Consider the following 25,242-nt stretch of genomic DNA (forward strand, 5'->3'; position numbering starts at 1 on the left):
TGCATTATACTGCTAACCACCCAGTGAGTGGCTCTGTAAAGTATTTGTTGGTGCTTAAAGAAAGATTGTTTTGCGAGTGCCAACATGGCTGGCAATGGAACCTAGATATTTTTCTTTAAAATAATTAGTTGCAGAGTGAGGAAAACATCATCCACATGACAAAGGAGAACACCAGCAGGAAATTCAGAATTTCCATTTCTATTAAATATAAAGCAGCTACCACACAGAATTTAAGTTCTGCAAAGACATAGGTTTACCAAAACAAAATTGAAGCAATAAAGGTCAATTTTCCTCATACTTTCTTCCAATACTGCATATTTTATCCTGAGTGAAGAGGGATCCTGGAGAGAATGGAGAAAGGTAGAGATCTGAATATAGCGTCAACAGAATATTTTCATGAATTGAAAAAGAGAAGCCACATCTATATACATAGTCCTTTTAAAAACACTCAATCCACGATTTTAAAGAGGCAGCAGAACTACTCATTAAAAATGGGACCTCTCCCTTTCTTGGCACAGCTTTGACTGTGATTAGATCACCAGTGGGTAGGATCAAAATACTTCGAATTTTGATATGTCTATATTAAAAAGTCATTGGACAGGACCTTCTATGGATGAAGCCTCAAAAGTGGCCATTCAACTCCAATCATATTTAAATATTACCTTTAAATACCTATAGTCTAGAATACCAGCCACATTTTCCTCAGGGTTAATTACTGTGATTTTGTGGGCCATGACCCAGTAACTATGAAGTTACATCTCTCTCCCCTTGATCCTCTTTCCAACTTTATTCTCCCTGTCATAATTATGTATTCTTATGGTTATCTCTAATAAGCAGGTTATACGTTGTCAAGCTTAGAAGGTACCTTAGACATAACTGGTCCCAACCCTTTCATTTTATAGATGAGCAAAATGAGCCCCCGAGTTCTAAAATGATTTGCCTAAGGTCACACCCAAACTCTAGTCTTCCTATTCCAAGAGCAGTATTCTTTCCATTACTTCTACTATCATATTTGGAAATAAGATGCTACCTTTGTGACATACAAATAATACGTTTGTATTTAAGTTGGTAAAATAAGAAGCTTAATTCTGTTAAGTTTAAGACTACTGGAATTGTGTGGGAATGCGTCTGTAGCATGTGTGTGTCTTTTAATGCATCTGTTTATTTTCTTTATTTTTCAATGAACATTTCTCTTAAATTCCACAAATTAAAAGGAAAAAAGGAAGACAAACAAAATCCTTGTAACAAATGGGTATGGTCAAACAAAACAAACTCTCACCCTGTTCCCGTGTTCTCTCATTGACCATCAGGCTACTTGCTGGGATTTCTAATAATGGAGCTATGCATGTTGTCTTTGATTTATTCACAGATATTTGCTGAGCTCTTGCTATATGCAAAGTACTGCTCTAGGCTCTGTGTGGGATACAAGCATATTTTAGGCATCCAGGGAATTTATATTCCAGTTGGGGAGGTAGGATGTATGTATAATATGATAAGATTTAGAGCTGGAAGAGGCTATAGAGGTCTTCTCATCTACCTGTTTATTTGGAAATGAAGAAACTAAGACTCAGAAAGGTTGACATGATGGTGGACTCACAAATAATAAGTACTAGAGCACAATAGGACAGGTCCTTTGACTCCAAAGTCAGTGATCTTTGGACAAGAACGTATTGCCTCTTTTCAATAAAAAGGTCAATAGCAATGTAAGGAAGAGTATTCTCAGAGCCAAATTAAATGGTCCATCTAATCATGGTTATGGGGGAGATATATTTTATGAGTTCAAGTCATTTGGGCCAGATAATACTGAAAGAACTGCAGATGAGATTTCCAAGCTACTGTTAGTAATCTTTGACAGATCATGGAGAATGGAAGGGACCAAATTTGCAGGACCAAAGAGAGACAAATGTAGCATTGACAAACAACGAGCTTGACTTCAAAACCTGGAAAATTCTAGAGTTTACTGTATTGTTAAAAGGAGAGTTAGGGAACATTTAGAAAGAGAACTGGTGATCACACAACAAAAAACAAACCCAAACAGCTTTCTCAAGAACAAGTCATGACAGATGAATCTCATTTCTTTCTTTGAAAAGTTATAGGGCTGGTCAATCACAGGCAGTATTATAGTTAACCTAGAACAGTTATAGGGCTGGTCAATCACAGGCAGTATTATAGTTAATCTAGAAGTCAGCAACATATTTGACAAAAGTCTTTCCTACCATCCTTGTGGTTGAAATGGAGAGATACAGACTAGACAACAGTATAGTTAGGTAGAATCAGACTGCTGAATGGCAAGATCCAAAAAGTAGTTGATTAATAGGTTGATATCAGCTTGGAGCAGGGTCTCTAGTTTAGTGCCTCAGGGATCTATCCTTGGGCCTTTACTGTTGCATTTGTATTTTTTAGTTATATTTGCCATATTATATATTTATATGATTTACTAGTTATATTATGTATATATGATTTATTAGATACATTTATCATATTAGTTATATTTGTATTCATGTTAGTTATGTTTATTATATTAGTCATATTTATTATTTGTATAATATTTATTAGTGACTTAGATAAAGGTAGCATGCTTATTAAATCTGCAGCATTGACAAGAGAAATGTGACTCAAAGCGGAGAGGGGAGCTAAAAACTTCAATAAGAACAATGACTCAAAAGATCTCTACAGGCTAGACATTTGAGCTCAGTCTAATAAAATGAAATTTAATAAAAATAAATGCAAGGTTCTGTGCCTGAATTAAAAAAAAACCAGAACATGTACTGGATGAAACTGGCATGGTGAGAAATTAGCTTACGTGAAAGAGATGGGAGTGTTTCAGTTGACCCGCAATCTTAGTATGAGTCAACAGTGTTGATACAAAAGCTAAAAACACAGTAAATACTATCCTAGGCTTAAGAGAGTCATAGTGTCTAGGCAACAGTCCCACTGTACACTGACCTAGTTATACCATATCTTCAGTATTGTGTTCAGATCTGGGTGACACTTTTTGGGAAAGAAACGAGTCACCAGGATGGTAAAAGGACTGGAGAACATGCCATAGGGGATTAGTTGAAGAAGATGGGGATATTTTACCTACAGAAGAGAAAACCTTGAAGGGACATGCTAGCTATTATAGATTTAAAGGGCTGTCACATGAAAGAGGGATTACACGTGTTCTAGTTCTCAGTAGGCTGAGCAAGTATTAGGTGTAAGCTGCAAAGAAGATTTCATCTTGATATAAGGAAATCTTCTTGACAATTAGAGCCCATGCAGAGTGACTTTGACTGGTTTGGGAGGGAAGAGGTTCTTGATTACTTAGTGATAAATGGCTGCTTCTTGGGTGTAGTATGGATTAAATAGACCCTAATGCCCTTTCCAGATTCCATGATTCTGTGATTGTGCTGTTATATCTTTAAGATCAAGCCTGAGGCACATTATAGAGAGGGGAGTGTTGCCCACTCAGTGTTCTGAGGTATACATTTTTCATGTGAATAATTAAAATAGCCTAAAAAGTTAAAAACAAACAAACAAAAGAAATATCATGGAACCCTGGCTCACTATTGGTTGAAGCTGCATGATTGTGTAGACAGAATGCTGGACTCAGATTAGGGATTTAGGCTCAAATCCCTCCTCAGACACTGATTCTATGACCCTTGGCAAAATCATTTAAGATCCATGACTCAGGTTCCTTATCTTTAAAATGAGAATAAGAATAAAACACCAACTTTCAGGGTTTTTGTAAGGAGGAAATTAAAATTGCAAACTTTAAAGACAAAAAATATCAGCTCATAATTTTTAACATGACCGTGGTATTTCATACTTGGGCAGCTAGGTGGACAGTGCTAGGACTGCTAGACCTGGAGTCAGGAAAACTTGAGTTCAAATGTGATCTCAGATATTTACTAGCAATGTAATCCTGGGCAAGTCACTTAATCCTTTTCGCCTCATTTTCTCATCCATAAATTGAGCTGGAGAAGGAAATGGCAAACTACTCCAGTAGCTCTGCAAAGAAAACCCAAAATGGGATCATGAAGATGTGGACACAACTGAAACGAGTGAACAACAGCAAAATGTTTCACACTTAGAATGCGTTTTGGGATGTTTCCTTCAGGTAAAATCAAGGACCTTTTTGACAAAGACAACATTACTAAGTCTACAGTGTTGGTGCTGGTGAATGCTGTCTACTTCAAGGCCAAATGGGAAAAAAGTTTTGACTATGAAAAAACAGAAGATTCACCTTTCTGGATAAATAAGGTAGCCATCTCTAAATACATATTACTCTAAAGACACCAGTCATTATATCAGTTTTGAGAATAGTATTAAATAGATACAGCATGGAGCAGTGAGTAAAGAGTTCACCTCAAAACCAGGAAGAACAGGGATCAAGTTTTACCTCTTATATATTTTAGCTGTGTGACCCTGCTAATTAACTACTTAGTATTCTGGGCCAAAGGTGTTAAACTCAAACAGGGGAAGGAAGCAAGGCCACAAGCAGTTTTAAAGGTAATAAGGAAATGTTAGACAAAATAAAAATACAATGCAAAATAGACAATGTTAATTTGTGGTTTTCTAAGTCAATAAGCATCAGAAGAACCCATTTATATTTGAGTTTTATACCTCTGCTCTAGGTAACTTTCTAAGAATATAAATTGCAGAGAATGTGCTAACCTGCATTGGGAAAGAGAAATTCCTCACCTGTGAGTTCCCAAAGTTAATGAAATCACAGATTCTGTCTAGATCCCTATGGTTAACCACAGGTATCATGGCCTAATGGAACTTGGCAGTGAGGAAGACCTGGATTTAAGTCTGACACTTATTACCTGATCACGACCATGACATTTTGCTTCTTCGAGACTTAGGCAATTTCCTAAAACCTATCCACTAAGTTGTAGATTTTTTGTGTTCTATACTAGTGGAGGTATTTTTTTGCATGGATAAGATCATATATCCTTGACACAGTGAACCATGGTTAAGCCCATACACGGAAATACCAAGATCTATTAAGTATCTTTTTGTGTATAATTGCAACTTCAAAATATATTGATATTGGTAACTCAATGGAGAATGAAATACAGAGTATCGATTTTACTTGTTTAATTTCCCATGGATTATTATTCTAAAAATCAGAGTGAGTGGGAAGAGTAAGATGTATATTTGAATTCTAATCTGCCATTACCCTTAGCATCCCGCACTAGTGTTTTATATAATGTGGTCACTCCCATGTACTAAAGAGCAGTGACTCACAGAGGATAATGCACCAAAAGCCTGAAATCAGCGTAATTCAGATCACCTAATCATTCTAACTTCAGCAAGTTCTTGAATTCCGGGAAAACATGCCCCTTTGCTTGAAGCAATCATGAGCAAGACTGAATATCTGTGAGAAAGGCTAGTTCTCTCTTAACCTTTCCTGCCTTTGTTGACAGAATGAGCAGAAAAATGTGAAAATGATGAGACAACAGAATACATTTAGAATTGGTTACATTGAGGAATTAAAGACACAGATTCTTGAGATGAACTACATCAAGGGAAAACTCAGCATGTTTGTGCTGTTGCCCACATTCCCTGCTGAGGACTCCACTGGATTGGAAGAGGTAAATTAATATTTTTGTCTCTCGGCTGGGAACTACCTAATGAAATCATAGGCCAGGTAAAAGCAAACGAATTAACTAAATATACCCTGATAAATATGGGAGTTTCAGAGATGGAGCAACTAGGATGGTGAGTAGGCTTGAATCCATGCCACAAGGGGAGGGAGTTGAAAGAATTGGGGGTGCTTACCCTAGAGAAAAGAAGATTCAAGGGGACATCATGGTAGCTGTATTCAAGAATTTGAAAGACTGTCATGTGGAAGAAGGATTAAATTTGTTTCTCTTGACTAGAGGGAAAAATCAGTAGCAATGAGTGGGAGTTTGCAAAGAATCAAATTTAGCTTAAATAAAGAAAAACTTGCTAACAATTAGAATTGCAAAAGTGGAATGGAACGATTGAAGAGGTAGTAGTCTCTCCCTCTTTGTAGGTCTTGAAGCAGAGGTTGGATGATCACTTATCAGGGACCTGTAGTGGGGAGGACATACTGGATTGGCTGGTCCCCAGGTCCTTTCTAACCCCCAAATTCTGTTATTCTGTGGATTACACACATAGAAGAGACACTTGATGACTTTAATTCTTGACGTTCAACTGTACCTCGACTGTCAGAAATACTGAGAAAAACATCCATCAATTAAACATATTTATCCTTAAATATCTGTCCAACAAATTCTTGAATAGACAATATGCTCAAATTAAATGGATCTTTCTCTCTCTTGTCTTTATAGCCAAAGGGAAATTTATACCTTCTCAAATCTTAATCTTTTCCTATTACAAATCAGGGGAAGGTAGACATCAAATACGGAAAGCGCCTTCTTTGTTATCTAGTTATCTTTGGGTTTACTGGCTAGATTTCTTTCTTAAAGACCACTTCTTACACCCAATTCACTCCCACTCTCACAGATGTGCCAACAATAAGTCCCTGCCTAAGCACCACTTAACGGTTATTTTTTGAGCCCTCAAGGCTCAGAGTGAATGTAAATAGTAACTGTTTCTCTTTCTGCAATCTTCCCCTCCCAGTTTGATTTTTTATTTTTATTAAAGGGGCCATCCCTAGGCTCACTTCTTAAACAGGCCTATTCACTGAAAGAGCACAGTCTCACTTGAAGTGAGAACTCAGAAAGTCCTTAGGTTAAAAAGGCCAAGGCCTCCCACTGTATCCTGGGCTATCTCTAGTCTTCCTGATCTATATCTGGCCACAGGATCCCCCGTGGCTCTGGAGGAGAAAGTGAGGCTGGTGACTTTGCACGGCCCTCCCTTGTTTAAACCCAATTCAATTGCAAGTCGTGTCATCATCTTCCTGATGTCATATGAGGTCCTCTTTGAGAAACAAGGACAAACCACAACCACTAGACTCCAAAGATAATTAAAGGATCAGGAAATGTGTCACTACTCCAGCTGAGGACAGAAGTATTTAAGATAGCTTTTTAAAAAAAGAACTAACCTGGAACAGTTTTAAAATGAAATATGCTTGAGAGAAACCCTTGCCATATTCAGCACCTATGGATAGTAACCTCAGTTTTTGGAAACAGACTTTTCATTACTAATACTGGTTATCCTTTTTCATCCTGGTAGCTTGAAAAGCAGATGACTCATGAGAAAATAACAGAATGGACCAGTCCCACTATTATGTGCGAGGAAAAGGTAGATATCTCCTTTCCCCAATTCACCATGGAGAGCAACTTGGATCTCAACTTTATTCTCCAAAAAATGGGGATCACAGATGTCTTTGATGAAGCCAAGTCTGATCTTAGTGGAATATCTTCAAATTCCCACCTGTATTTGTCAAAAGCTGTCCACAAGACATTTGTGGAGGTTAATGAGGATGGTACCCAGGCAGCAGCTGCCACTGGAGCTGTGGTTACTACAAAGTCTGCGTCACCTCTTGTAACATTTAATGTCAATCACCCATTTTTATTTTTCATCAAACACAACAAAACAGACACCATCCTTTTCTATGGCAAAGTCTGCTCCCCTTGAGAATGGGTCTATTTCTCTCTACTTTATGGGGCAGCAAGAAAATGGTAGCAGCCTCCCTTTGTTATAACATGGGCATTAGGGACCTGAATTAGAGTTTATCAGTCAGTTGCCTAATCCCACTAGCCTCAACCCCCAGCTATCTGCTAGTGTCACTTCCTGTTCCTCTCTCCTGGACGCTTACTCCACACAATACTTAGCCAGTACTATTTCTCTCTTTGCTGACAGATCCCCTGCCAGTTCCCAGGTCCACTTATCTTCACTGACCCCCAGATTTCCACATCAACAAAGTTTAGAAAAAAGCTTATTATCTTTCCTATTTTGTCTTCCTGTGTTACTAAGAAACCAAGTGATCAGATTCCCTAGACTACTCAGAAAAGGAACTGATTCTATTAGAGAACCTAGGAAAAACAGAAGCCTGAGATCACAGTTAAATGGGCAATGTTTTCCATAAGTCACATCTGCCTCTACAGGGGAGATAACAGTCCTGGGGAGAGGACATACAGGGATATCAGCAGGGAAAATGTACTGTCTTTCTTCCTTACATCTTTAGCTGCAGGGAAAAATTACTCTCTACCATCCATCAATCAATTCACAAGCATTTATTATGTCAGACACTGTGCTAATTCCATTCCATAAACACTTGCCTACTACAGAAATTTAAACAGTGCTCCAGTCCACACAAATACCTAAGTTAAAACTTACCAAAGGTTGAAAATCAGACTTATTCTCTCCTACGTAAACAGGAGTGTGTTAAGTATCTACCTTTTTCAGAGAGAACCAAGATGATATTTCTCAGGAATCATAGAAAAATCATGTTTTGTCCACTGTAATAAAATCCTCACATTTGTAGACTGGTGAATTTGGGGAGATAATTAACCTTTCTTATCTGTCTTCCTTGCTAACATATCATCTACATGGATTCAAAATGTTCTTTTTAAGTAAACAAAGATATTTTGCTAACTTAAATGTCCAAATCATGTTACCAAGTAATGAAAAAAATTGTTTTTTACTGAACAAAACAATAAAGATGTAAAGCACAATCCATATAACCTTTGCCTATGTTATTTAAATAGTTAAGGTAGAAAGGAAGGAAATATTTATTTATTAAGTACCTACTATGTGCCAGGCACTGTGCTAAGTTTTTTACAAATACTATCAAATTTAATCCGTATAATATGCTTGGAAGGTAGGTGTTATTATGATCCCCATTTTACAGTTGAGGAAATTGAGGCATACAGAGGTTAAGTGACTTGGCCAGGGTCAAACAGCTAGGTAAAAAAGAAGAGTATAAAAGATTCTAGTTCATAGAATTGCTTAATTCAATCCCAGGTATCCCAGGAAAGCAGTGGTGACAGTTAAAGTTGTCACACTGTCAAAAGTTCAAAGAAAGGTTTCAAATGAGAATATTCATTTATACAATACAGAAAAAGAAATTCCTCCCATGCAAAATTCTCTAGATATCTGATACAACAAAGAACAGTGACACCCTTTATTCTTTTGGACACCTTTTTTGACTATATAGAAACTCATTTATAGAGAACATTGGGTGCAGGCATTAGTAGGTGCCTGGCCACTTGTATGTGTTTCACAGTTCGACTTAAAGAGTTACAGACAGAAACTCCCAAGACCAACTATAACCCTCACGGTCCAGTCATAAGACCCCTGTTACTTAGGTCTAACCTCTACTGGACTCATTTCCCTCATCTAGACAAAGGAGAATGGACTAGATTAGCTCTGAAGTCTCTTCCACCTGGTCTAAATCTACAATCTTCTAGTTTAACTAAAAGGAGCTAAAGTGTTATCCTATCTAAAATGGGGCTGGGAGGTGGAGGGAAAGGTGGTAAGAGGAGATACATAAGAGGCAAATCAGTCTTTTAAAATCTCTGTTTTATGGGAATCCAATTTCATTCCCTCCCCAATCATTTTGGATGGGAAGACAGCCTACATCAAATCTAACTGTATTAAAATCACATTTCGGTGATCCTACTTAGTATTACCGTTGCTATGGCTATGAAGAAAACCATAATAAAACATAGCCTTTCTGCCCTCTGATGTTAAGCAAAATAAACGGAGTCTATCACTGAAGAACAGACTGTAAGATACCTGCTGTTCCTCATCGTCTCCTCTCCCCTTTGCAGTCCTCTGTTCTCCAGTCTAAATAGCAAGAATTCCTTTAAGAATGGGGCAGGAATAGGGAGGGGAGCCTTACTTGATCACTGTTTGGGTTCGGATGGCTCAGAGTAAGTGTCAATAGCAATTCTTTCTGTTTTGTCCAGAAACCCAAAGGGTCTTCCCCTCCAGAGTGATTTTTTTCTTATCTTGACAAGGTAAAAAAGGCCATTCTAGATTTACCTAGCCTTAATCCGTTAGGGGCATTGCCTCAGGCGAACTGAGACTTGGCGAAAACCTTAGCTTGGAAAGGCCAAGGTCTCCACCGCTTCAGAGCTATCTCTAGTCATTCAGATCTTTCTCTTGCCTTCCTGATGTCGTAGGCGGTCCTCTTCCAGAACCAAGGACAAACATCAACAAACCACAGGACCCAAGAAGGGAGAGGGGGTGGGGCCAACAAGCACTTTTTAAACTCCGGCAGCGTGCTGGACTCGTGCTAAGCACTTTACAAAAATCTCTTTTGTTCCTCCCTACCCTGAGGTAGGTGCTATTGTTTTACAGTTTAGGAAACTGAGGCGGACGTTTTAGTGACTTGCCTAAGGTCCTACAGGTAGAAGTGTCTGAGGCTGGACTGGGAGCTCCAGGCCCTGGGTGCTATTCACTGGGTTACCTAGCTGCCTCAGAACTTACATAGCTGTGAATTCCAAGCCCTTAGTTTGCCCTCCTCTGGATCTTCGCTAGCTTATCAAGTTCCTTCCAAACATGTGCGGGTCATAAATGAAAACAATCCTCGGGAGCTGGAGTCTGATCAGAGTAGAAGGAGCATCACCTACCTAGTCCTGGACACTGAACCTTAATGCAAGTGAAGACCATATTTCTTGGCTGTCAAATCACAGTCCATACTGAGCTCGTAGCCTCAGATTTTTTGGAGGGGAGCGCAGGAGGAGAAAACTGTCATTATCTGTAAATGAGTTTTTAAACATAAAAACTTTTCATTTATTTGTCTCTATTAAATTCCCTCTTATGAAACTGACCCGACTCATATAGTCGGTCAAGAGCTTTTTGGACCTTTACTGTTGCAACTTTGTTTCATCTGCAGACAAGCTTATGAAACTGACCCGACTCATACAGTCCGTCAAGAGCTTTTTGGACCTTTACTGTTGCAACTTTGTTTCATCTGCAGACAAGCAGCAGCGTGTGGGCTGGACTTAGAGTGAGGTCGACCTGGATTTGAATCTGATCTCCCAAATCACTCGTGTGACCCTGGACAAGTCACTTAACCCGCCACAGTTTTCCTATCAGTAAAAATGAGGCGGCTCCTTAGCTCCAACACCTGGCTGCCAATCATAAGCTGATTATTAACGGCCAGACCCGCCTTCATCACCGATAAAACCGCGGGCCCCCAGAGCACGGTCCCACTTCCCCCTTAGGGCACTTGCCCGGGCCGCCTCTCCGCCAGAAGGCCCAGAGCCAGTAAGAGCGGCGCTCTTTGCGTGGGGCCGTTCGGCGCATTCCGCATCCTCTCCTCCCACTCGTCGCGCGCTCTGCGGCAGCGGCCCCGGAGCTCGCGCACGAGGCAGCACGAGACCCGCTCGGCGGCCGCCGGGAGCTCGCGCCCCAGCGCCGCACTGGAAGCTCCCGCCCCAGGCAGCGGCAGCACGGAACCCCGTCCTCGTCGGGCGTCCGGCGGCGGCCCGGGAGCTGGCGCACCAGGCAGCGTGAGCCGCTCCGCTCTTTCTACTCGTCAGAGGCTCAGCGGAAGGAACGCTCGGTAAAAGGGCAGTTACCGGTAACCTCGCGAGAGTCGGGCGCGGGCGGGGGCAACTGAGCAGGCGCTATGGCTGCGGCGGCGGCAGCGACGGTTGGGAACGGAGCCGTCACCCCGGCGGTCGGCGGCTCCTTCGCCGGTTCCTATCGCCCCTTCGAGCCCCAGTCGCTGGGGCTGAGTCCGAACTGGCGCCTGACGAGCTTCTCCGACATGAAGGGATGAGGCTGCAAGGTCCCCCAGGAGGCGCTGCTCACGCTCCTGGCGGGACTGACGCGGCCGGAGGAGCGGCCCCCGCGGGCCCCCGGCCTAGGCCTCGGCTTCGGGGACAGCGCCGCGGAGGAGGCTGCGGGGCCGGCCGCCCCCGAGCCTGGGCCGGATGCCGGGCCCTTCCTGGCGCCGGCGGCGGGCACCAGCCCCTCACCCCCCACCCTCGGCATAGGCATGGACTCCTGCGTGATCCCGTTGAGACACGGAGGGCTTTCGCTGGTGCAGACCACGGACTTCTTTTACCCTTTGGTGGAAGACCCCTACATGATGGGACGAATCGCCTGCGCCAACGTGCTGAGCGATCTCTATGCCATGGGCATTACCGAATGTGATAATATGCTGATGCTGCTCAGTGTCAGCCAAAAGATGAATGAGGAGGAGAAAGAGAAGATCATGCCTCTTATGATCAAAGGTTTTAGGGATGCGGCTGAGGAAGGGGGAACGTCGGTGACCGGGGGGCAGACGGTGATCAACCCTTGGATCATCATTGGAGGGGTTGCCACTGTGGTCTGTCAGCCGAATGAGTTCATCATGCCGGACAGTGCAGTGCCTGGGGATGTGCTGGTGCTGACCAAACCTCTAGGAACTCAGGTGGCCGTCAATGCCCACCAGTGGCTCGATAATCCGGAGAGGTGGAATAAGATCAAGTTGGTGGTAACCAGAGAAGATGTAGAACTGGCCTATCAGGAGGCTATGTTTAATATGGCCATGCTGAATAGAACTGCAGCTGGACTGATGCACACTTTTAATGCTCATGCTGCCACCGATGTCACTGGCTTTGGAATCTTGGGACACGCTCAGAATTTGGCGAAGCAACAAAGAAGTCAAGTATCCTTTGTCATTCATAATCTTCCAATCATCGCTAAGATGGCTGCTATTAGTAAGGCCAGTGGGCGTTTTGGTCTTCTCCAGGGAACATCAGCAGAAACCTCTGGGGGTTTACTGATTTGTTTGCCCCGAGAGCATGCAGCTCGCTTCTGTGCTGAAATTAAGTCTCCTAAGTATGGAGAAGGTCACCAAGCATGGATTATTGGCATTGTGGAAAAAGGGAACCAGACTGCCCGCATCATCGACAAACCAGGGATTATTGAAGTCACACCACGTGGAGCCACTGTACCTCTTCATCCCAATAATTCCCATGCTAGCCTTGAGCCTGGTTCATGAGATGGCAAAGCAGCATTTATTTGGACCTTATAGACTTGGACACAATCATGGAACGTTTTAAAGGACTACTTATTGTTTTGGGGAAGGGGAAATTTCCAAAGAAACTTGTTTGAATGGTAAAGTTGCCCTCTTTGGGTCACTTTCTTTAATGAGCCAGTTAAGGAAAACAGCTGCTTTTGTGCTTATTTCAATGTCATAAATTATATTTTAGATGTTTTTTACTCTGTGGATGGGTTTGGCCTTCTAAAGGAGAGAAGCAGAATAATTGTATTTCCCCTTCCTCCAGCAAGATGAAGCTGTCATAAAGTTTTAAGATTTTTCTTGAACTATGTGATAAGAGATTGCTTGATTATATTCATACATAGGAAATTAGATTATTTATTGAAGGCGAAAGACACATTGGAAAGAACTTAGATCTTAAGCAAAATAAGCCTGGAACAAAAACTTTCCAACTTGTAATACTAGGATGGTATTATCTAGAATTATTTATTGGATTTTTTTCCCCCCAAATGTGTTGGCTCTTCCCCACCCTGGCCAAGAAGTGAGCAGCTTGTCCAAAGGTTGGGAAGTAATGACCTGAAGCCATTCTGCTAACCTTGCCTTGTCTCTATTTATGATGCCTCTCCCATAAAACCCTATCAAGGGCTGGAAGAGGCTGAGCAAAACTTCAGAGCCTAGGCCTTGGTGTCTCTAAAATGTATAATCTTAAGTTGTCAATTCCTGATCACTCAACTAATAAAAGTTAATTTTTAGATCTCGATAAATAAAATCTAGATAAACTGTATTCTTAGCATTCCTCTTATCTGTCAGTGTAGCAACACCATCAAAAAAGGAAAAGAAGTCTGGCATGACCTGTTCCTTGATGCCATCCATGCTGGTTTACTATGAGCACTGTAACCTTTTCTAGATACTCATGAATGATTTATTTTCCAATACATTTTATTATTTTCATAGGTATCAAAAAGTTAATTTCTTTGGCCTTTATAGCTGTTGAAAATCAGTACAACTTCACCCTTCTCCAAGTCTGGGGCACTTCTATTCTGGAAAGAGTTCTAGACATAGGAGAGATCTGGTTTCAAGTCCTTCCTCTGACAGCAGATATGTAATCATGGGGAACTTGTAATCTCTCAGAACTTGTTTCCTCTCACTAAAATATACTTGTATTTACCCCACAGGGTCGTTATGAAGTGCAAATGAAATAATGCATGTAAAATGCTTTACAAATTTTAAGTATATAAGTATTGACTTATTTCAGATATCACAGACTGGTTTAGCAATCATATTCTCCAACTCTTTTAAGTGAAGTACCCTGGAAAGTAGTTCATGTGGGCCTAGTCATTTGAATTTATTCAGTCATGATTTCTTGATATATTCTTGCTTATGTTTCTATTATCTGTTACCCACTTTTGTTCTGTCCTTTCCAGTCCAAAGACTATTCCATTTGGAAGAGAAATAAAGAATTGAGTAACTTTGCTAAGGATCAAATGAGATAATCTATGTAAGGCACTTTGTAAACCTTAGAGTGCTATGTTTATTATTGTTATTATTACTTGTTATGCATTAACTTTTAATTATGCTTTATGCATTCTAATCAGTAGTACTATCCCATCTTTTATTCTTCTCCTTTTACCAATATAAGCTAAATCCAATTTTTTTTGTTTTCCTTATATTCCTGATCAGCCTCAGCTTTTTCTGTATTTAGTATTTTCACTTTTTAGAGTACCATAGTATGCTTGTGTATTTGTCCTCAATTACCTAACCTTCCTTCAGTCTTCCACCTTTTAAAAATCAGAGTTGGTTAATGAGTTCCTTGTGTATCTACATAGGACTTTTGAGACAAAGCCTCCTTTTCCTTCTCAAAGTTGCTTGTTTTTATATCTTCAGAATTTTATCCTTGAGACCCTTCTGGACTGATTGCTTTGCAAAATTTTACTCCATGGGATCCTACTTTCTCTGAACTATGAAATCTGTTCACCTATCTCAGAGTGCTTGCTAATTGATGGAATGGTCTGTTCTCTTCTAGGTTGCTACCATTTCTACTTCAGTAGCCAGTTTCTCTTTGTTAGTGAGAGTCAGCCCTAGAATACAGTTCACCTTGTTGCTTCTCTTACCTTTTGAAGGATACAGTTATAAAGGCAAGCCAAAAAACTGCTGGCTGCTCTGCTTTGGGCACGGAAAGCTGTAGATATCCGGGTGGTTGTAGTTTGCTATCACTACTGTATCAATCTTCCTATTTAGGGTTTTTAAAAAGCTCTATTTGCTCCTTTTTAATGTGTGAGCTATAGTATACTCTCACAGTGATATTCTCTTCCTCTTTTAGCTGGTTTTCACTTAAGTGCTCTTTCTCCAGGCTTCCCCTTCTGACTCATGGATTTTCTCACATAAACATTTTCTTAATTAGCTATTCTTTTCTGTTCCCCTTTTAATCTTTTATATAAGGCACATGTCCTTCCAGAGTAATTTTCTAGACATGGACCCCATCTCAAGTCTCTTAAGGTTAAATTTGCTTCCTTGAATTTAGATTTCTAGTATACCTTGTTTATTATCCAATCTGTGTTTGTAAACAGAACCCAGAGTTTTATTGTAAGCTGCTTTTCTTGACTTTTGAAACATCTGCTTTTTTTTTTTTTTTCCTATTCTGTAGCTACACTTTTGTATTATCTAGTTTGGTAGTTATAAATAGGCAAGTTTCTTCCTTTTCATTTCAGAACCTTTTTTTAAAAAATTAGATAAGCCAGACTCTAGGCAAACAAGTAGGCTCCCATATAGTGTCTCAAGGATTTGTGCTTGGTCTTGTATGTTTTTTTTTTATCAATAATTTGGATCTAAGCTGTTGTGAGCTTTTTCCTTTTTAAAATTATATATTTTTACTTTTCAACATTCACTTACACAAGATTTTGAGTTCCAAATTCCCCCCCCTTCCCCTCCTCCTACCCCAAGACAGCATGCATTCTGAGTAACCCTTTCCCCATTCTGCCCTCCCTTCTATCATACCCCTCCTTTCTCTTATCCACCTCCCCTCTATTTTCCCCTCTATCTTGTAGGGCAAGATAGATTTCTATATCCCATTGCCTGTATGTCTTATTTCCTGGCTGCTTGTAAAAACAATTTTTAATATTCATTTTTAAAACTAAATTCAAACTTCCTTCCTCCCTCCCGACTCACCCCATTGAGAAGGCAAGCAATTCAATATAGGTTACATATGTGTAGTCATACAAAACACCTCCGTAACAGTGATACTGTGAAAGACAACTATATTTCCCTCCATCCTATCCTGCCTCCCATTCTGTTCTCTCTTTTGACCCTGCCCCTTCTCAGAAGTGTTTACTTCTAATTACTCCCTCATCCCATTTGTCCTCCCTTCTATCATTCCTCCCCAACCACTTATTCCCCTACTTTCCTGTAATGTGAGATTTTCATACCAAATTGAGTGTGCATGTTATTCCCTCCTTAAGCCAAATCCAAAGAGAGTAAAGTTCACTTTTTCCACCTTTTCCCCTCCATTGAAAAAGCTCTTTCTTGCCTCTTACTTGAGTTAATTTACTCCATTCTCTTCTCCCTTTTTTCTTCCAATATATTCTTCTCTACCCCCTTAATTTAAATTTTTTAGATATCATCCCTTCATATTCAACTCACCCTGTACCCTCTGTCTATATACCTAGATATCTAGATATAAAATCCCTCCAACTACCCTAATAGTGAGAAAAGTCTCATGAGTTACAAATATCATCTTTCCATGTATATTTATATGTGTGTGTTCCCTCCACCTACCCTAATACTGAGAAAGGTCTCATGAGTTTACAAATATCATCTTTCCATGTAGGAATATAAACAGTTCAACTTGAGTAAGTCTCCTATGATTTCTATTTACCTTTTCATGCTTCTCTTGATTCTTTGTTTGAAGGTCAAATTTTCTATTCAGTTCTGATCTTTTCAACAAGAACGCTTGACAGTCCCCTTTTACTCAGTTTTGCGGTGTAGGTGATTCTTGGATTTCATTCTAGCTCCTTTGACCTTTGGAATATATTCCAAGCCCTCTGATCCCTTAATACAGAAGCTGCTAAATCTTGGGTTGTCCTGATTGTGTTTCCACAAAACATGAATTGCTTCTTTCAGGCTGCTTGCAGTATTTTCTCCTTGACCCTGGGAGCTCTGGAATTTGGCTACAATATTCCTAGGAGTTTTCCTTTTGGGATCTCTTTCAGGAGGTGATTGGTAGATTCTTTCAATATCTATTTTACCCTCTGGTTCTAGAATACAGATGTCTAGGCTCTTTTTTTTAATCATGGCTTTCAGATAGTCCAATAATTTTTAAATTGTCTCTCCTGGATCTATTTTCCAGGTCAGTTGTTTTTCCAATGAGATAGTTCACATTGTCTGCTCTTTTTTTATTCCTTTGGTTTTGTTTATAATTTCTTGATTTTTCATAAATCATTAGCTTCTATCTCCTCCATTGTTATCTTTAAGAATTATTTTCTTCAGTGAGCTTTTGGACCTCCTTTTTCTTCTGGTCAATTCTGCATTTAAAGGCATTTTCCTCATTGGCTTTTTGGATCTCTTTTGCCATTTGTGTTAGTCTGAGTGGTTTTTTGGGTCCCCTTTTGCAAGCAGTTGACTTGGTTTTCATAATTTTCTTGTATCACTCATTTCTCTTCCCAGTTTTCCTCTACTTCTCTTACTTGATTTTCAAAATCCTTTTTGAGCTCTTCCATGGCCTGTGACCAATTCATATTTTTCTTGGAGGCTTTGGATGTAGAAGCTTTGATTTGTTTTCTTCTGTTTGTATATTTTGATCTTCCTTATCACCAAAGTAAGATTCTATAGTCTTGATTCTTTTTTCTGGTTTTTGCTCATTTCCCCAGTCATTTACTTGACTTTTGAGCTCTTTATCAAGGTAATTCTCTGCTTCCAGTGGGGTGTCTGCCACTCTGATACCCTCGCAATCTGTCGGCCCAGAGCTCCAGAAACAGCTGCTGCTGCGGGCTCTTCCACCCCTTTTGCTGCCCTGCGGCTGGGGAAAGGACCACTCTATTCCCTCACACAGGTCTGACAGGTTTTTTCCACTGACCTTCCAGTTTGTCCTTGGGGTTTTGGGGTGGTGAAGTCTGGAAACTGCCACAGGTGTCAGAGATTCAGTACCCTCACACCCCCAACTCCCACCCCCTTGCTCGGGTCCCATCTGTGCTGGTGTGGCCCATATTACACTCTGCTTTGCTCCTTGCCCATTGAGATAGCCACTTCGTACCACATTTCCAGGCTGTCTTGGGCTGGAGATTTGCTTTACTCTGTCATTATGTGAGTTCTGCTGCTCCAGAATCTTGTTTTTTACAGATTCATTTTTTTATAGGCATTGGGGTAGGTTTAGGGGGAGAGCTCTGGAAGTCCCTACTTTTACTCTGCCATCTTATAATTTGGATTTTCTAAACCAGCTCTTATTAGGTACATTCCATCCTTGGTAGTGCCCATCATTTCTGTATCTTAAGCCATGGTTCAGAAATACAAAACTTTTTCTTAAATACCATTTTAACTATCTCTTTACTTCCCAAATCTCTTCAGAAGCCCTTTCCTTTTACCATCAGCAGTGATTAAAATGTTACCTCTAGTACTGAGGTCGTTATTATTTTGCCCATGCTTTTCTAGATGCATTAGGCAGTATTATTTGTCCCCAAGTGAATCAACAGAAATTGGTTGGTAATAGCTATCAAGTTTGATAAGCCTTGGCAGGTTCTCCATCATATCTAGGATACATGCCTTAGGAATACAACTGAACTCTATTGTTAACGTCACATTGACAAATAGTTACCTTAGTATACAGAAGAGTTACCTGCTACACCACTTGCCTCTTCTTAATGATTTCTCTCCTGATGACATCTACAGATTCCTGTCCTTATTTCTTTGATAACAAGAAGATTCCTTCCTCTTTTAAGAAGATCCCTCCTCTCCTGAAAGGCTTATATTTCTTATTTAACTACAAGTGTTCAGTAGTTCTTTTTCCCTCTTCTTCTGTCTCTTTGTCACATTCTTCTACCTTCCAGTCTCTGATCATGTTTCTCTTTGTTTTTAGCATTTTAAAAATTAACTCTTCATTCCATCTGATAATTTCATAGAAGGACAGGTATTCCTCAAATTCCTTTACCTTTTTTCAGGAGGGACAGGAATTGATAGTTGCTTATGTTAGCCATGACCCACCTTAAGCTCTGGGTGCAGTCAGACTAGCCTCAATCTTCTTACACATTTCTCATTTTGGCTTCTGCCTTGTATCTTCTGAGGACATCAGAATCTAACTCATGCCTCAGTATCTGCAGCAAAGGAAGAAGACTGTAAGTCTTTATGCAAAAAACTTAGGATATTGAATACAGGCAAACCTTATAGAAAACATAAGCTAGAAAGGACTTGCATCTGAACCCATAATTGGTCAACATAACTATCTTCCCAGTGGGTCTCAACTTTCAACAGAAACTTATCCAGACTTAAGAGTACTAACTTAAGGTTGAAGCCTTCCTACAAAAAGAAAGGGTTGAAATGTCTCCATCTGGAGAGCCTCATCTTCTGAGAAACCTAGACAACTTTCCAGACTTGTTTACTGCTTTCTTCTTTATCGCAGAGTTGGCCTTCCTAAACATTTGTAGTCTACTTGACTATAAACACAATTATATATAATACAATTGAAGCGCACGGTCTGTTGACTTCATGTCATGTCTCTGCCTTGTTACTTCCTGGCTCTGTTTGTTGCAGCATTTTCTCCACTGCATGTTTCTTTGGGAACTATGTTTCTCTGCTGTTGCCATTTCACCTTTGCCATCTCTAGAGTGTATAAAGATTCCAGGGTGCTTTGCACAGATCTACAGATTTACCACCAGTAAATGATCTAAGGTTGCCTTCTGTGTAGTCCTTCTGTTCTCTGAATCTCTTAAACAGGTAGTCTGTAAGCTTTATAAAAAAACTGATATTTGATAACCATTTCAATATAATTGGTTTCCACTGTAATTTTTCCTATTTTATGAATTTAAGAATATTCTGTATTCATAGCATACGCAAAAAAGGGTGAAGAATTATTGCTTTAGAAGCTCTTTTTTCAGTAACTAAGTCCAAATGAATAAACTCCAGTATCAAGGCTAGCCACAAAATCCATCTTCTCCAAATGTGGTTTTAGTGAGCCAAAAAGTATTCAGGATAATCTGAAGTGATTAATGACATAACAAGGACCTTAGCCCTCTTAACTTTGTTACAGGAACCTTACTTTGACAAGAAGTAAATCTTATAAAGGAAATTTCAACCTGTCTTATGTCTTACTACCGTTTTCATTCCCATCCAATACCACTCACCCTGTGCACTCAATTATAATTTTTCATCTGCAAAAAATTACCCTACTTGCAGCCCCAATACTGGTTATTTCTCTGGTGACTTGGGAGGACTTCAGAGTATTAGTCATTTCACTTATCATAGCAGCTAATTTGTCCTATTTAATATTTTCCCCAGAAATAATATACTACCCTAACAATCTATAGCCATATATAGCAACAACCCTTTGTATAGCTTCAGATCTACCATAACTGGGCAGCCATGTCTAGTTCAATTTACTCTTAATGCTTGTCCCTCCAGGCCCAGGGCTGCCTTGATGCTTGCAAAAGTTTGTTTAAATTCAATCAATGCTGATAAAAAAAACTGAGACACAAAACAGAAAAATTAAAGACTTTTCTCCTGGAAGAGACCTTACAAATGTAACCTGTATGGGCTCAGAGTCTTCAGTTGTGTTACATACAATTGAAATTCACTGTACATAGAGATTTAAATCCCTTAAACAAAAAAATCCCTTAAAAACAAACACAAAAATCTTTTGTGTTCTTTGTTACTGTTTCTTTTCAGACTATGACACTGTCTTGGTTGGTTTTATTATATCTGGGCTGTTGTAATTTTACGCTTAGTATTAGTTTTGAACTTTGAACTTTACTGCCCACTTTTTCTAGAAAAATAGTAGTATCTTTTCTTCAATTTAGGCATAACCTTCTGGTGTCTGCCTTAAGGATTTTGGTTTGGTGGCATCACTTTAGTAAACACTTATTAAGTACCAGTTAGGTGGCACAGTGGATAGTGTGAGGCCTAGAGTTAGGAAGATTCATCTTCCTGAGTTTAAATCTGGCCTCAGACACTTACTAGCTGGGTGACTCTGGGCAAGTCATTTAACCCTATTTGCCTCAGTTTCCTCATCTCTAAAATGAGCTAGAGAAGGCAATGGCCAACTACTCCAGTATCTTTGCCAAGAACTCTCCAAATTGGGTCATCAAGAGCCGGCTACACCTGAAAATGACTGAACAACAAGTACCTACTATGTTCAAGGAGCTATGGGTAGGGAGACAAAAATAAAATAATCTTTGCCCAGAAGGAGTGTACATTTTACTGAAAGGACTTGGCATCTGCACAGATAACTAAATACAAGATAATTTCAGGAGAGAGAAAGCACTAACAGTTGTGGAGGTATTAAGAAAGGATTTGCCTAGGAGATAGTAAGTAAGCTGAACCTTAAATGAAGCTAAGGACTCCAACAGGTGTCGTAGGGGACAGGTTTTTTTGTTGTATTTAAATCTCAATACTCTTCTCCTTCCTCCCTATTACACAAAACCCATTACAAATATTTATAATCATATATTACAAATTTCTGCATTAGCAGTGTCTAAAAAAAATGAAAATGTTTTAATTTGCACTCAGAGCTCTTTATCTGGAGGTAGATAGCAGGTAGATAGCATGTTTCTTTGTGAATCCTTAGGTGCCATGGTTGGTCATTGTGTTGATCAGAGTTTCTGAGTCTTTTGAAGTTAATTTAATTGTTGCTATTACATAAATTGTTTTAGTTTTAATCACTTCATTTTGCATTAGTTCATATAAGTCTTCCCAGGTTTTTCTGGAACCATCACCTTCATAAATTTCTTATAGCACAATAGTATTCAGCCACATTCATATACCATAACTTGTTCAACCATTCCCTAGTTGATGGCCATCCCCTCAGTTTCCAATTCTTTGCTAGCACAAAAGAGCTACTATATCAACATATTTGTATATATGGACCTTTTTCTACTTTCTTTGATGTTTTTGGTGGTGTGTGTGGAACAGGGTTTGTAAAGGCATGGAGACACTGAATTTTGCGATCAGCTAGTAGGCTAGTTTAGCTGGAATATAGTGAATGTAGTAGAGGAACAATGTGAAATAAATCTGGAGAGATAGAGATAGATTGCAGAGGGTTTTAAGTGCTAGGTCGAGTATTTTAGGGGCATCAGGGAGGCACTGAAGATTTTCAAAAGAATAAAATGGCTAAACTTGTGGAATTTTATTTTGGAAGCTCTGTGAGAAATGGACAGAAGGGAAGGACTAGAAACTGGAAGTACAATTAGGAGGCAAGAAAGCCTAGAGTAGAGTGGAGAGAAGGGGACAGAGATGAGAGATGTTGAATAGGTAGTAGCATGACTGGGGGCTGGGGTAAAGAAGAGTGTTGAAGAATTAGCTGACACTGAGGTTGAGAATTAAAGAGAGGTCTTCAAGCAATGTCTGAATGACTACTTGTTAGGTTTGTAGGGTATCAGTCCCATTTATGTTTACATAGGGATTGGAATAGATGAATTCTAAAGTCTCTTCCAGTGTTGAGATTCTTTGATTGAACCTGGGTGAATAGAAGGTGAGAAACAGAAACAGTTAAGTTTGGAGGAGGGGTGAGTTTAGGAGAGAAGACAATGATTTATATTTTGGACAGAATGAGTTTGAGTTGCCAATGAAACCTCAAGGTTGGTTGGTATTATGGGACTGAAATATAAGACAGTGATTAGGACTGGATATGTCGAGTTGGAAGCTATCTACACAAAGATAACTGAGGCAGTGGAAGCTGATGAAATAACTGAGAGAGAATGTAGAATGAAGATCAGGACAGAGCCTTAGGGATTTTTCAAAGGGAGCAGGATGATGATCCAGCTAAGGAGAGCAAGAGGGAATACTGAAGTAGGATGAGGGTCAAGAAAGGGAAATCTCACAGAAGCCAAAGAGTGGATAGTCTACAGTGCCAAAATTAACTGCCAAAATACGAGGACTGAGAAAAGGCATTGAATTTAAGTTAAGTGATCATTAGTACCTTGGAGACAACAAGTTTAGTTAAGTAGTAAGGTTAGAAACATTCAAGAGGTTGAGGAATAGAAAGTGAAGAAATGGAATCCATAAATGTTGACAACTTTCTAGGAACTGGATGTGAAAGGAAAAAGTGAAACATCATAGTTTGGGAAGATGAAGGTCAGATGAAAAATATATTTTAATAGATGGGGAGATCTGATCATATTTACAGGCAGCAAATAAGAAGACACAATAGGTAAAGAGAGTTAAGATGAGATTGAAGAGAAGGAAAGACGTAGGGGACAAACTCCTGGATGAGACAAGAGAGAATGAGATCAAGGGTAAAAGTGAATGGAGTGAGGGAAATGAAAATGGAGAGCAAAATAAAGGGAATTTTGAGGTATGAAGTAGGGAAGAAGAAGGACCTCACAGTGGGTCTCCTGGTTCTTGATAAAGCAGAAAGAAATGTTCTTTGCTGAGAGGGAAGGGGATAGGAGATAATATAAAGGACTTGAGGAGAGAAGAGAATGTTTGAAATAGCTATTGTTGAGAGCATGCTATATGGTCCATCGAGACAATAGAAGAATTGCTATGAAGCAGTAAGAGCTCAGTTAAAATTAGATAAAACTATTTGATAAGGTTATGTAATTTTTCATGGAGAATGGATGTGGTAGGGAAGTCATATTGTGGAGGTAACCCAGATTTGGAATTTGACTGAGAATGACTGAAAAGCATATATTAATGCAAGGGTGGGGAACCTGCAGTCTTGAGGCCACATGTGGCCCTCTAGGTCCTCAAGTGCAGCCTTTTGAGTACAAGTTTTACAGAACAAATCCCTTTCCTGAGGTGGTTTGTTTTGTGAAGTTTGGATTCAGTCAAAAGGCTGCACTTGAGGACCTAGAGGGCCTCACATGGCCTTGAGGCTGCAGGTTCCCTACTCCTGTGTTAGTGTATAATTGAACTAGTTAACAATAGGATTAAAGCTGAAGGGAGGAAAATGAGGCCAGAGTACAAGGTAATGAATGGGGAGATCTCTGAGAAGTAGAGAGACTGTAGTTCCCAGTAGAGATAGGAAGAATAAGTCAAAAGGAAGGACAGAAAGATAGGAGATTATGATCAGAGAAAGGAATTTCAGAGTTCTGGATCATAGCAGAATTATGGGTGATGGTGAGATCTAAGTTGTGATCATCTTTATGTATGGCTGAGGTGGAATGAAGATATAGATTATGAGTATTAAGTTTTTTAAATGTTCTAGTGCCAGATTTTTAAAAAGTTGATTACCACTTTGTAGTATAGTTTAAGATCTGGTACTGCTAGGCTGCCTTCCTTCTGGGAGTTGAATCTGATGGACTGGGAAGCCAGAGTATTTCAGGAGAAAATGACATATATATTGATCAGCCTCCAAGTCATTCGCCTTTCAGGAGTTTAGTACCTGGACACTACAATTCTTATTCTCATAGTCAAGGACTTCAAAATACATACACATATATATACATATATATATGTGTATATATATATATATGTCATTGTCTACTCAAAAACCCTATTCATCTAAGTCTCGATCTGTAATGAATTCAAGTTTTCTTTGATGAAGTCACTGATGCAAATCTCTCACTCACAGAGTTTCTGGGAAAACAGAGGTTAAGTGACATTACTAATGATCACACAGCTAGTATTAATAAATAATGAACAAATGCTTAATAAATGTTTATTGATTAATAATATATGTCAGAGGTAAGATTTGAACCCATGTTTCCCTGACACCAAGGCCAGTCTTCTATCAACTCTACCATGTTTTTCCTAATAAAGTGGTGAATCAGGAGTTAGAGCTTGGTCAGACATTGAAGATGCCAAGGTCATTCACTGCATCCTGGGCCATTGCCAGTCATCTCAACTTTTATCCTGCCACTGGACTTCGATGACTAGGAGAGTGTGAAGCTGATGACTCTGTGCAACTCTGCCTCACTTAAATCCAATTCATATGTAAATCAAATCTTCGAAAAGGATAAACAACAACCTTGGGGACGCTGGTTCATTTCTGGATGAGTTTTGAATTCCCAAAGCCTTTGGCACATTGTCAAGATAGAAATAAACAACAAGGTCTTGTGGCGATAGTTACAAATGAGTAGATTAGAATGAAATCTTCCCAACTACTAATGGAAAATGAAAGGCTATAGTGAAGGAATGTCCCTTACTGTCCCTTCTCCCCTTCCCAAATATGTATGGATTGAAGGGTAACCCAAGACAGGCTGGGATGGATATGTGGATGTAATAAAATTTAAATATAGGTT

General features: G+C 39.7%; 2 protein-coding genes across 2 annotated transcripts in view; both read left to right on the forward strand.

Annotated features, from left to right (window-relative positions):
* Window positions 1–8,603, forward strand: part of SERPINB12 (serpin family B member 12) — a 35,960-nt gene extending 27,357 nt beyond the window's left edge. The window contains exons 6-8 of the mRNA XM_072605530.1: window positions 4,100–4,242; window positions 5,412–5,579; window positions 7,150–8,603. Of these exons, the coding sequence (XP_072461631.1) occupies window positions 4,100–4,242; window positions 5,412–5,579; window positions 7,150–7,554 (716 nt within the window). The 3' untranslated portion in view covers window positions 7,555–8,603. The remainder of the gene's footprint in view (window positions 1–4,099; window positions 4,243–5,411; window positions 5,580–7,149) is intronic.
* A 2,466-nt stretch (window positions 8,604–11,069) lies between these two features.
* On the forward strand, window positions 11,070–14,347 carry LOC140501688 (selenide, water dikinase 2-like). Its single transcript, XM_072605529.1, has one exon. The coding sequence runs from the start codon at window positions 11,501–11,503 to the stop codon at window positions 12,860–12,862; it is 1,362 nt and encodes a 453-aa protein (XP_072461630.1). The 5' UTR covers window positions 11,070–11,500; the 3' UTR covers window positions 12,863–14,347.
* The last annotated feature ends 10,895 nt before the right edge of the window (window positions 14,348–25,242 follow it).

Source organism: Notamacropus eugenii, chromosome 4 (genome assembly GCF_028372415.1).
Source record: "Notamacropus eugenii isolate mMacEug1 chromosome 4, mMacEug1.pri_v2, whole genome shotgun sequence".
Taxonomy (NCBI): Eukaryota; Metazoa; Chordata; class Mammalia; order Diprotodontia; family Macropodidae; genus Notamacropus; species Notamacropus eugenii.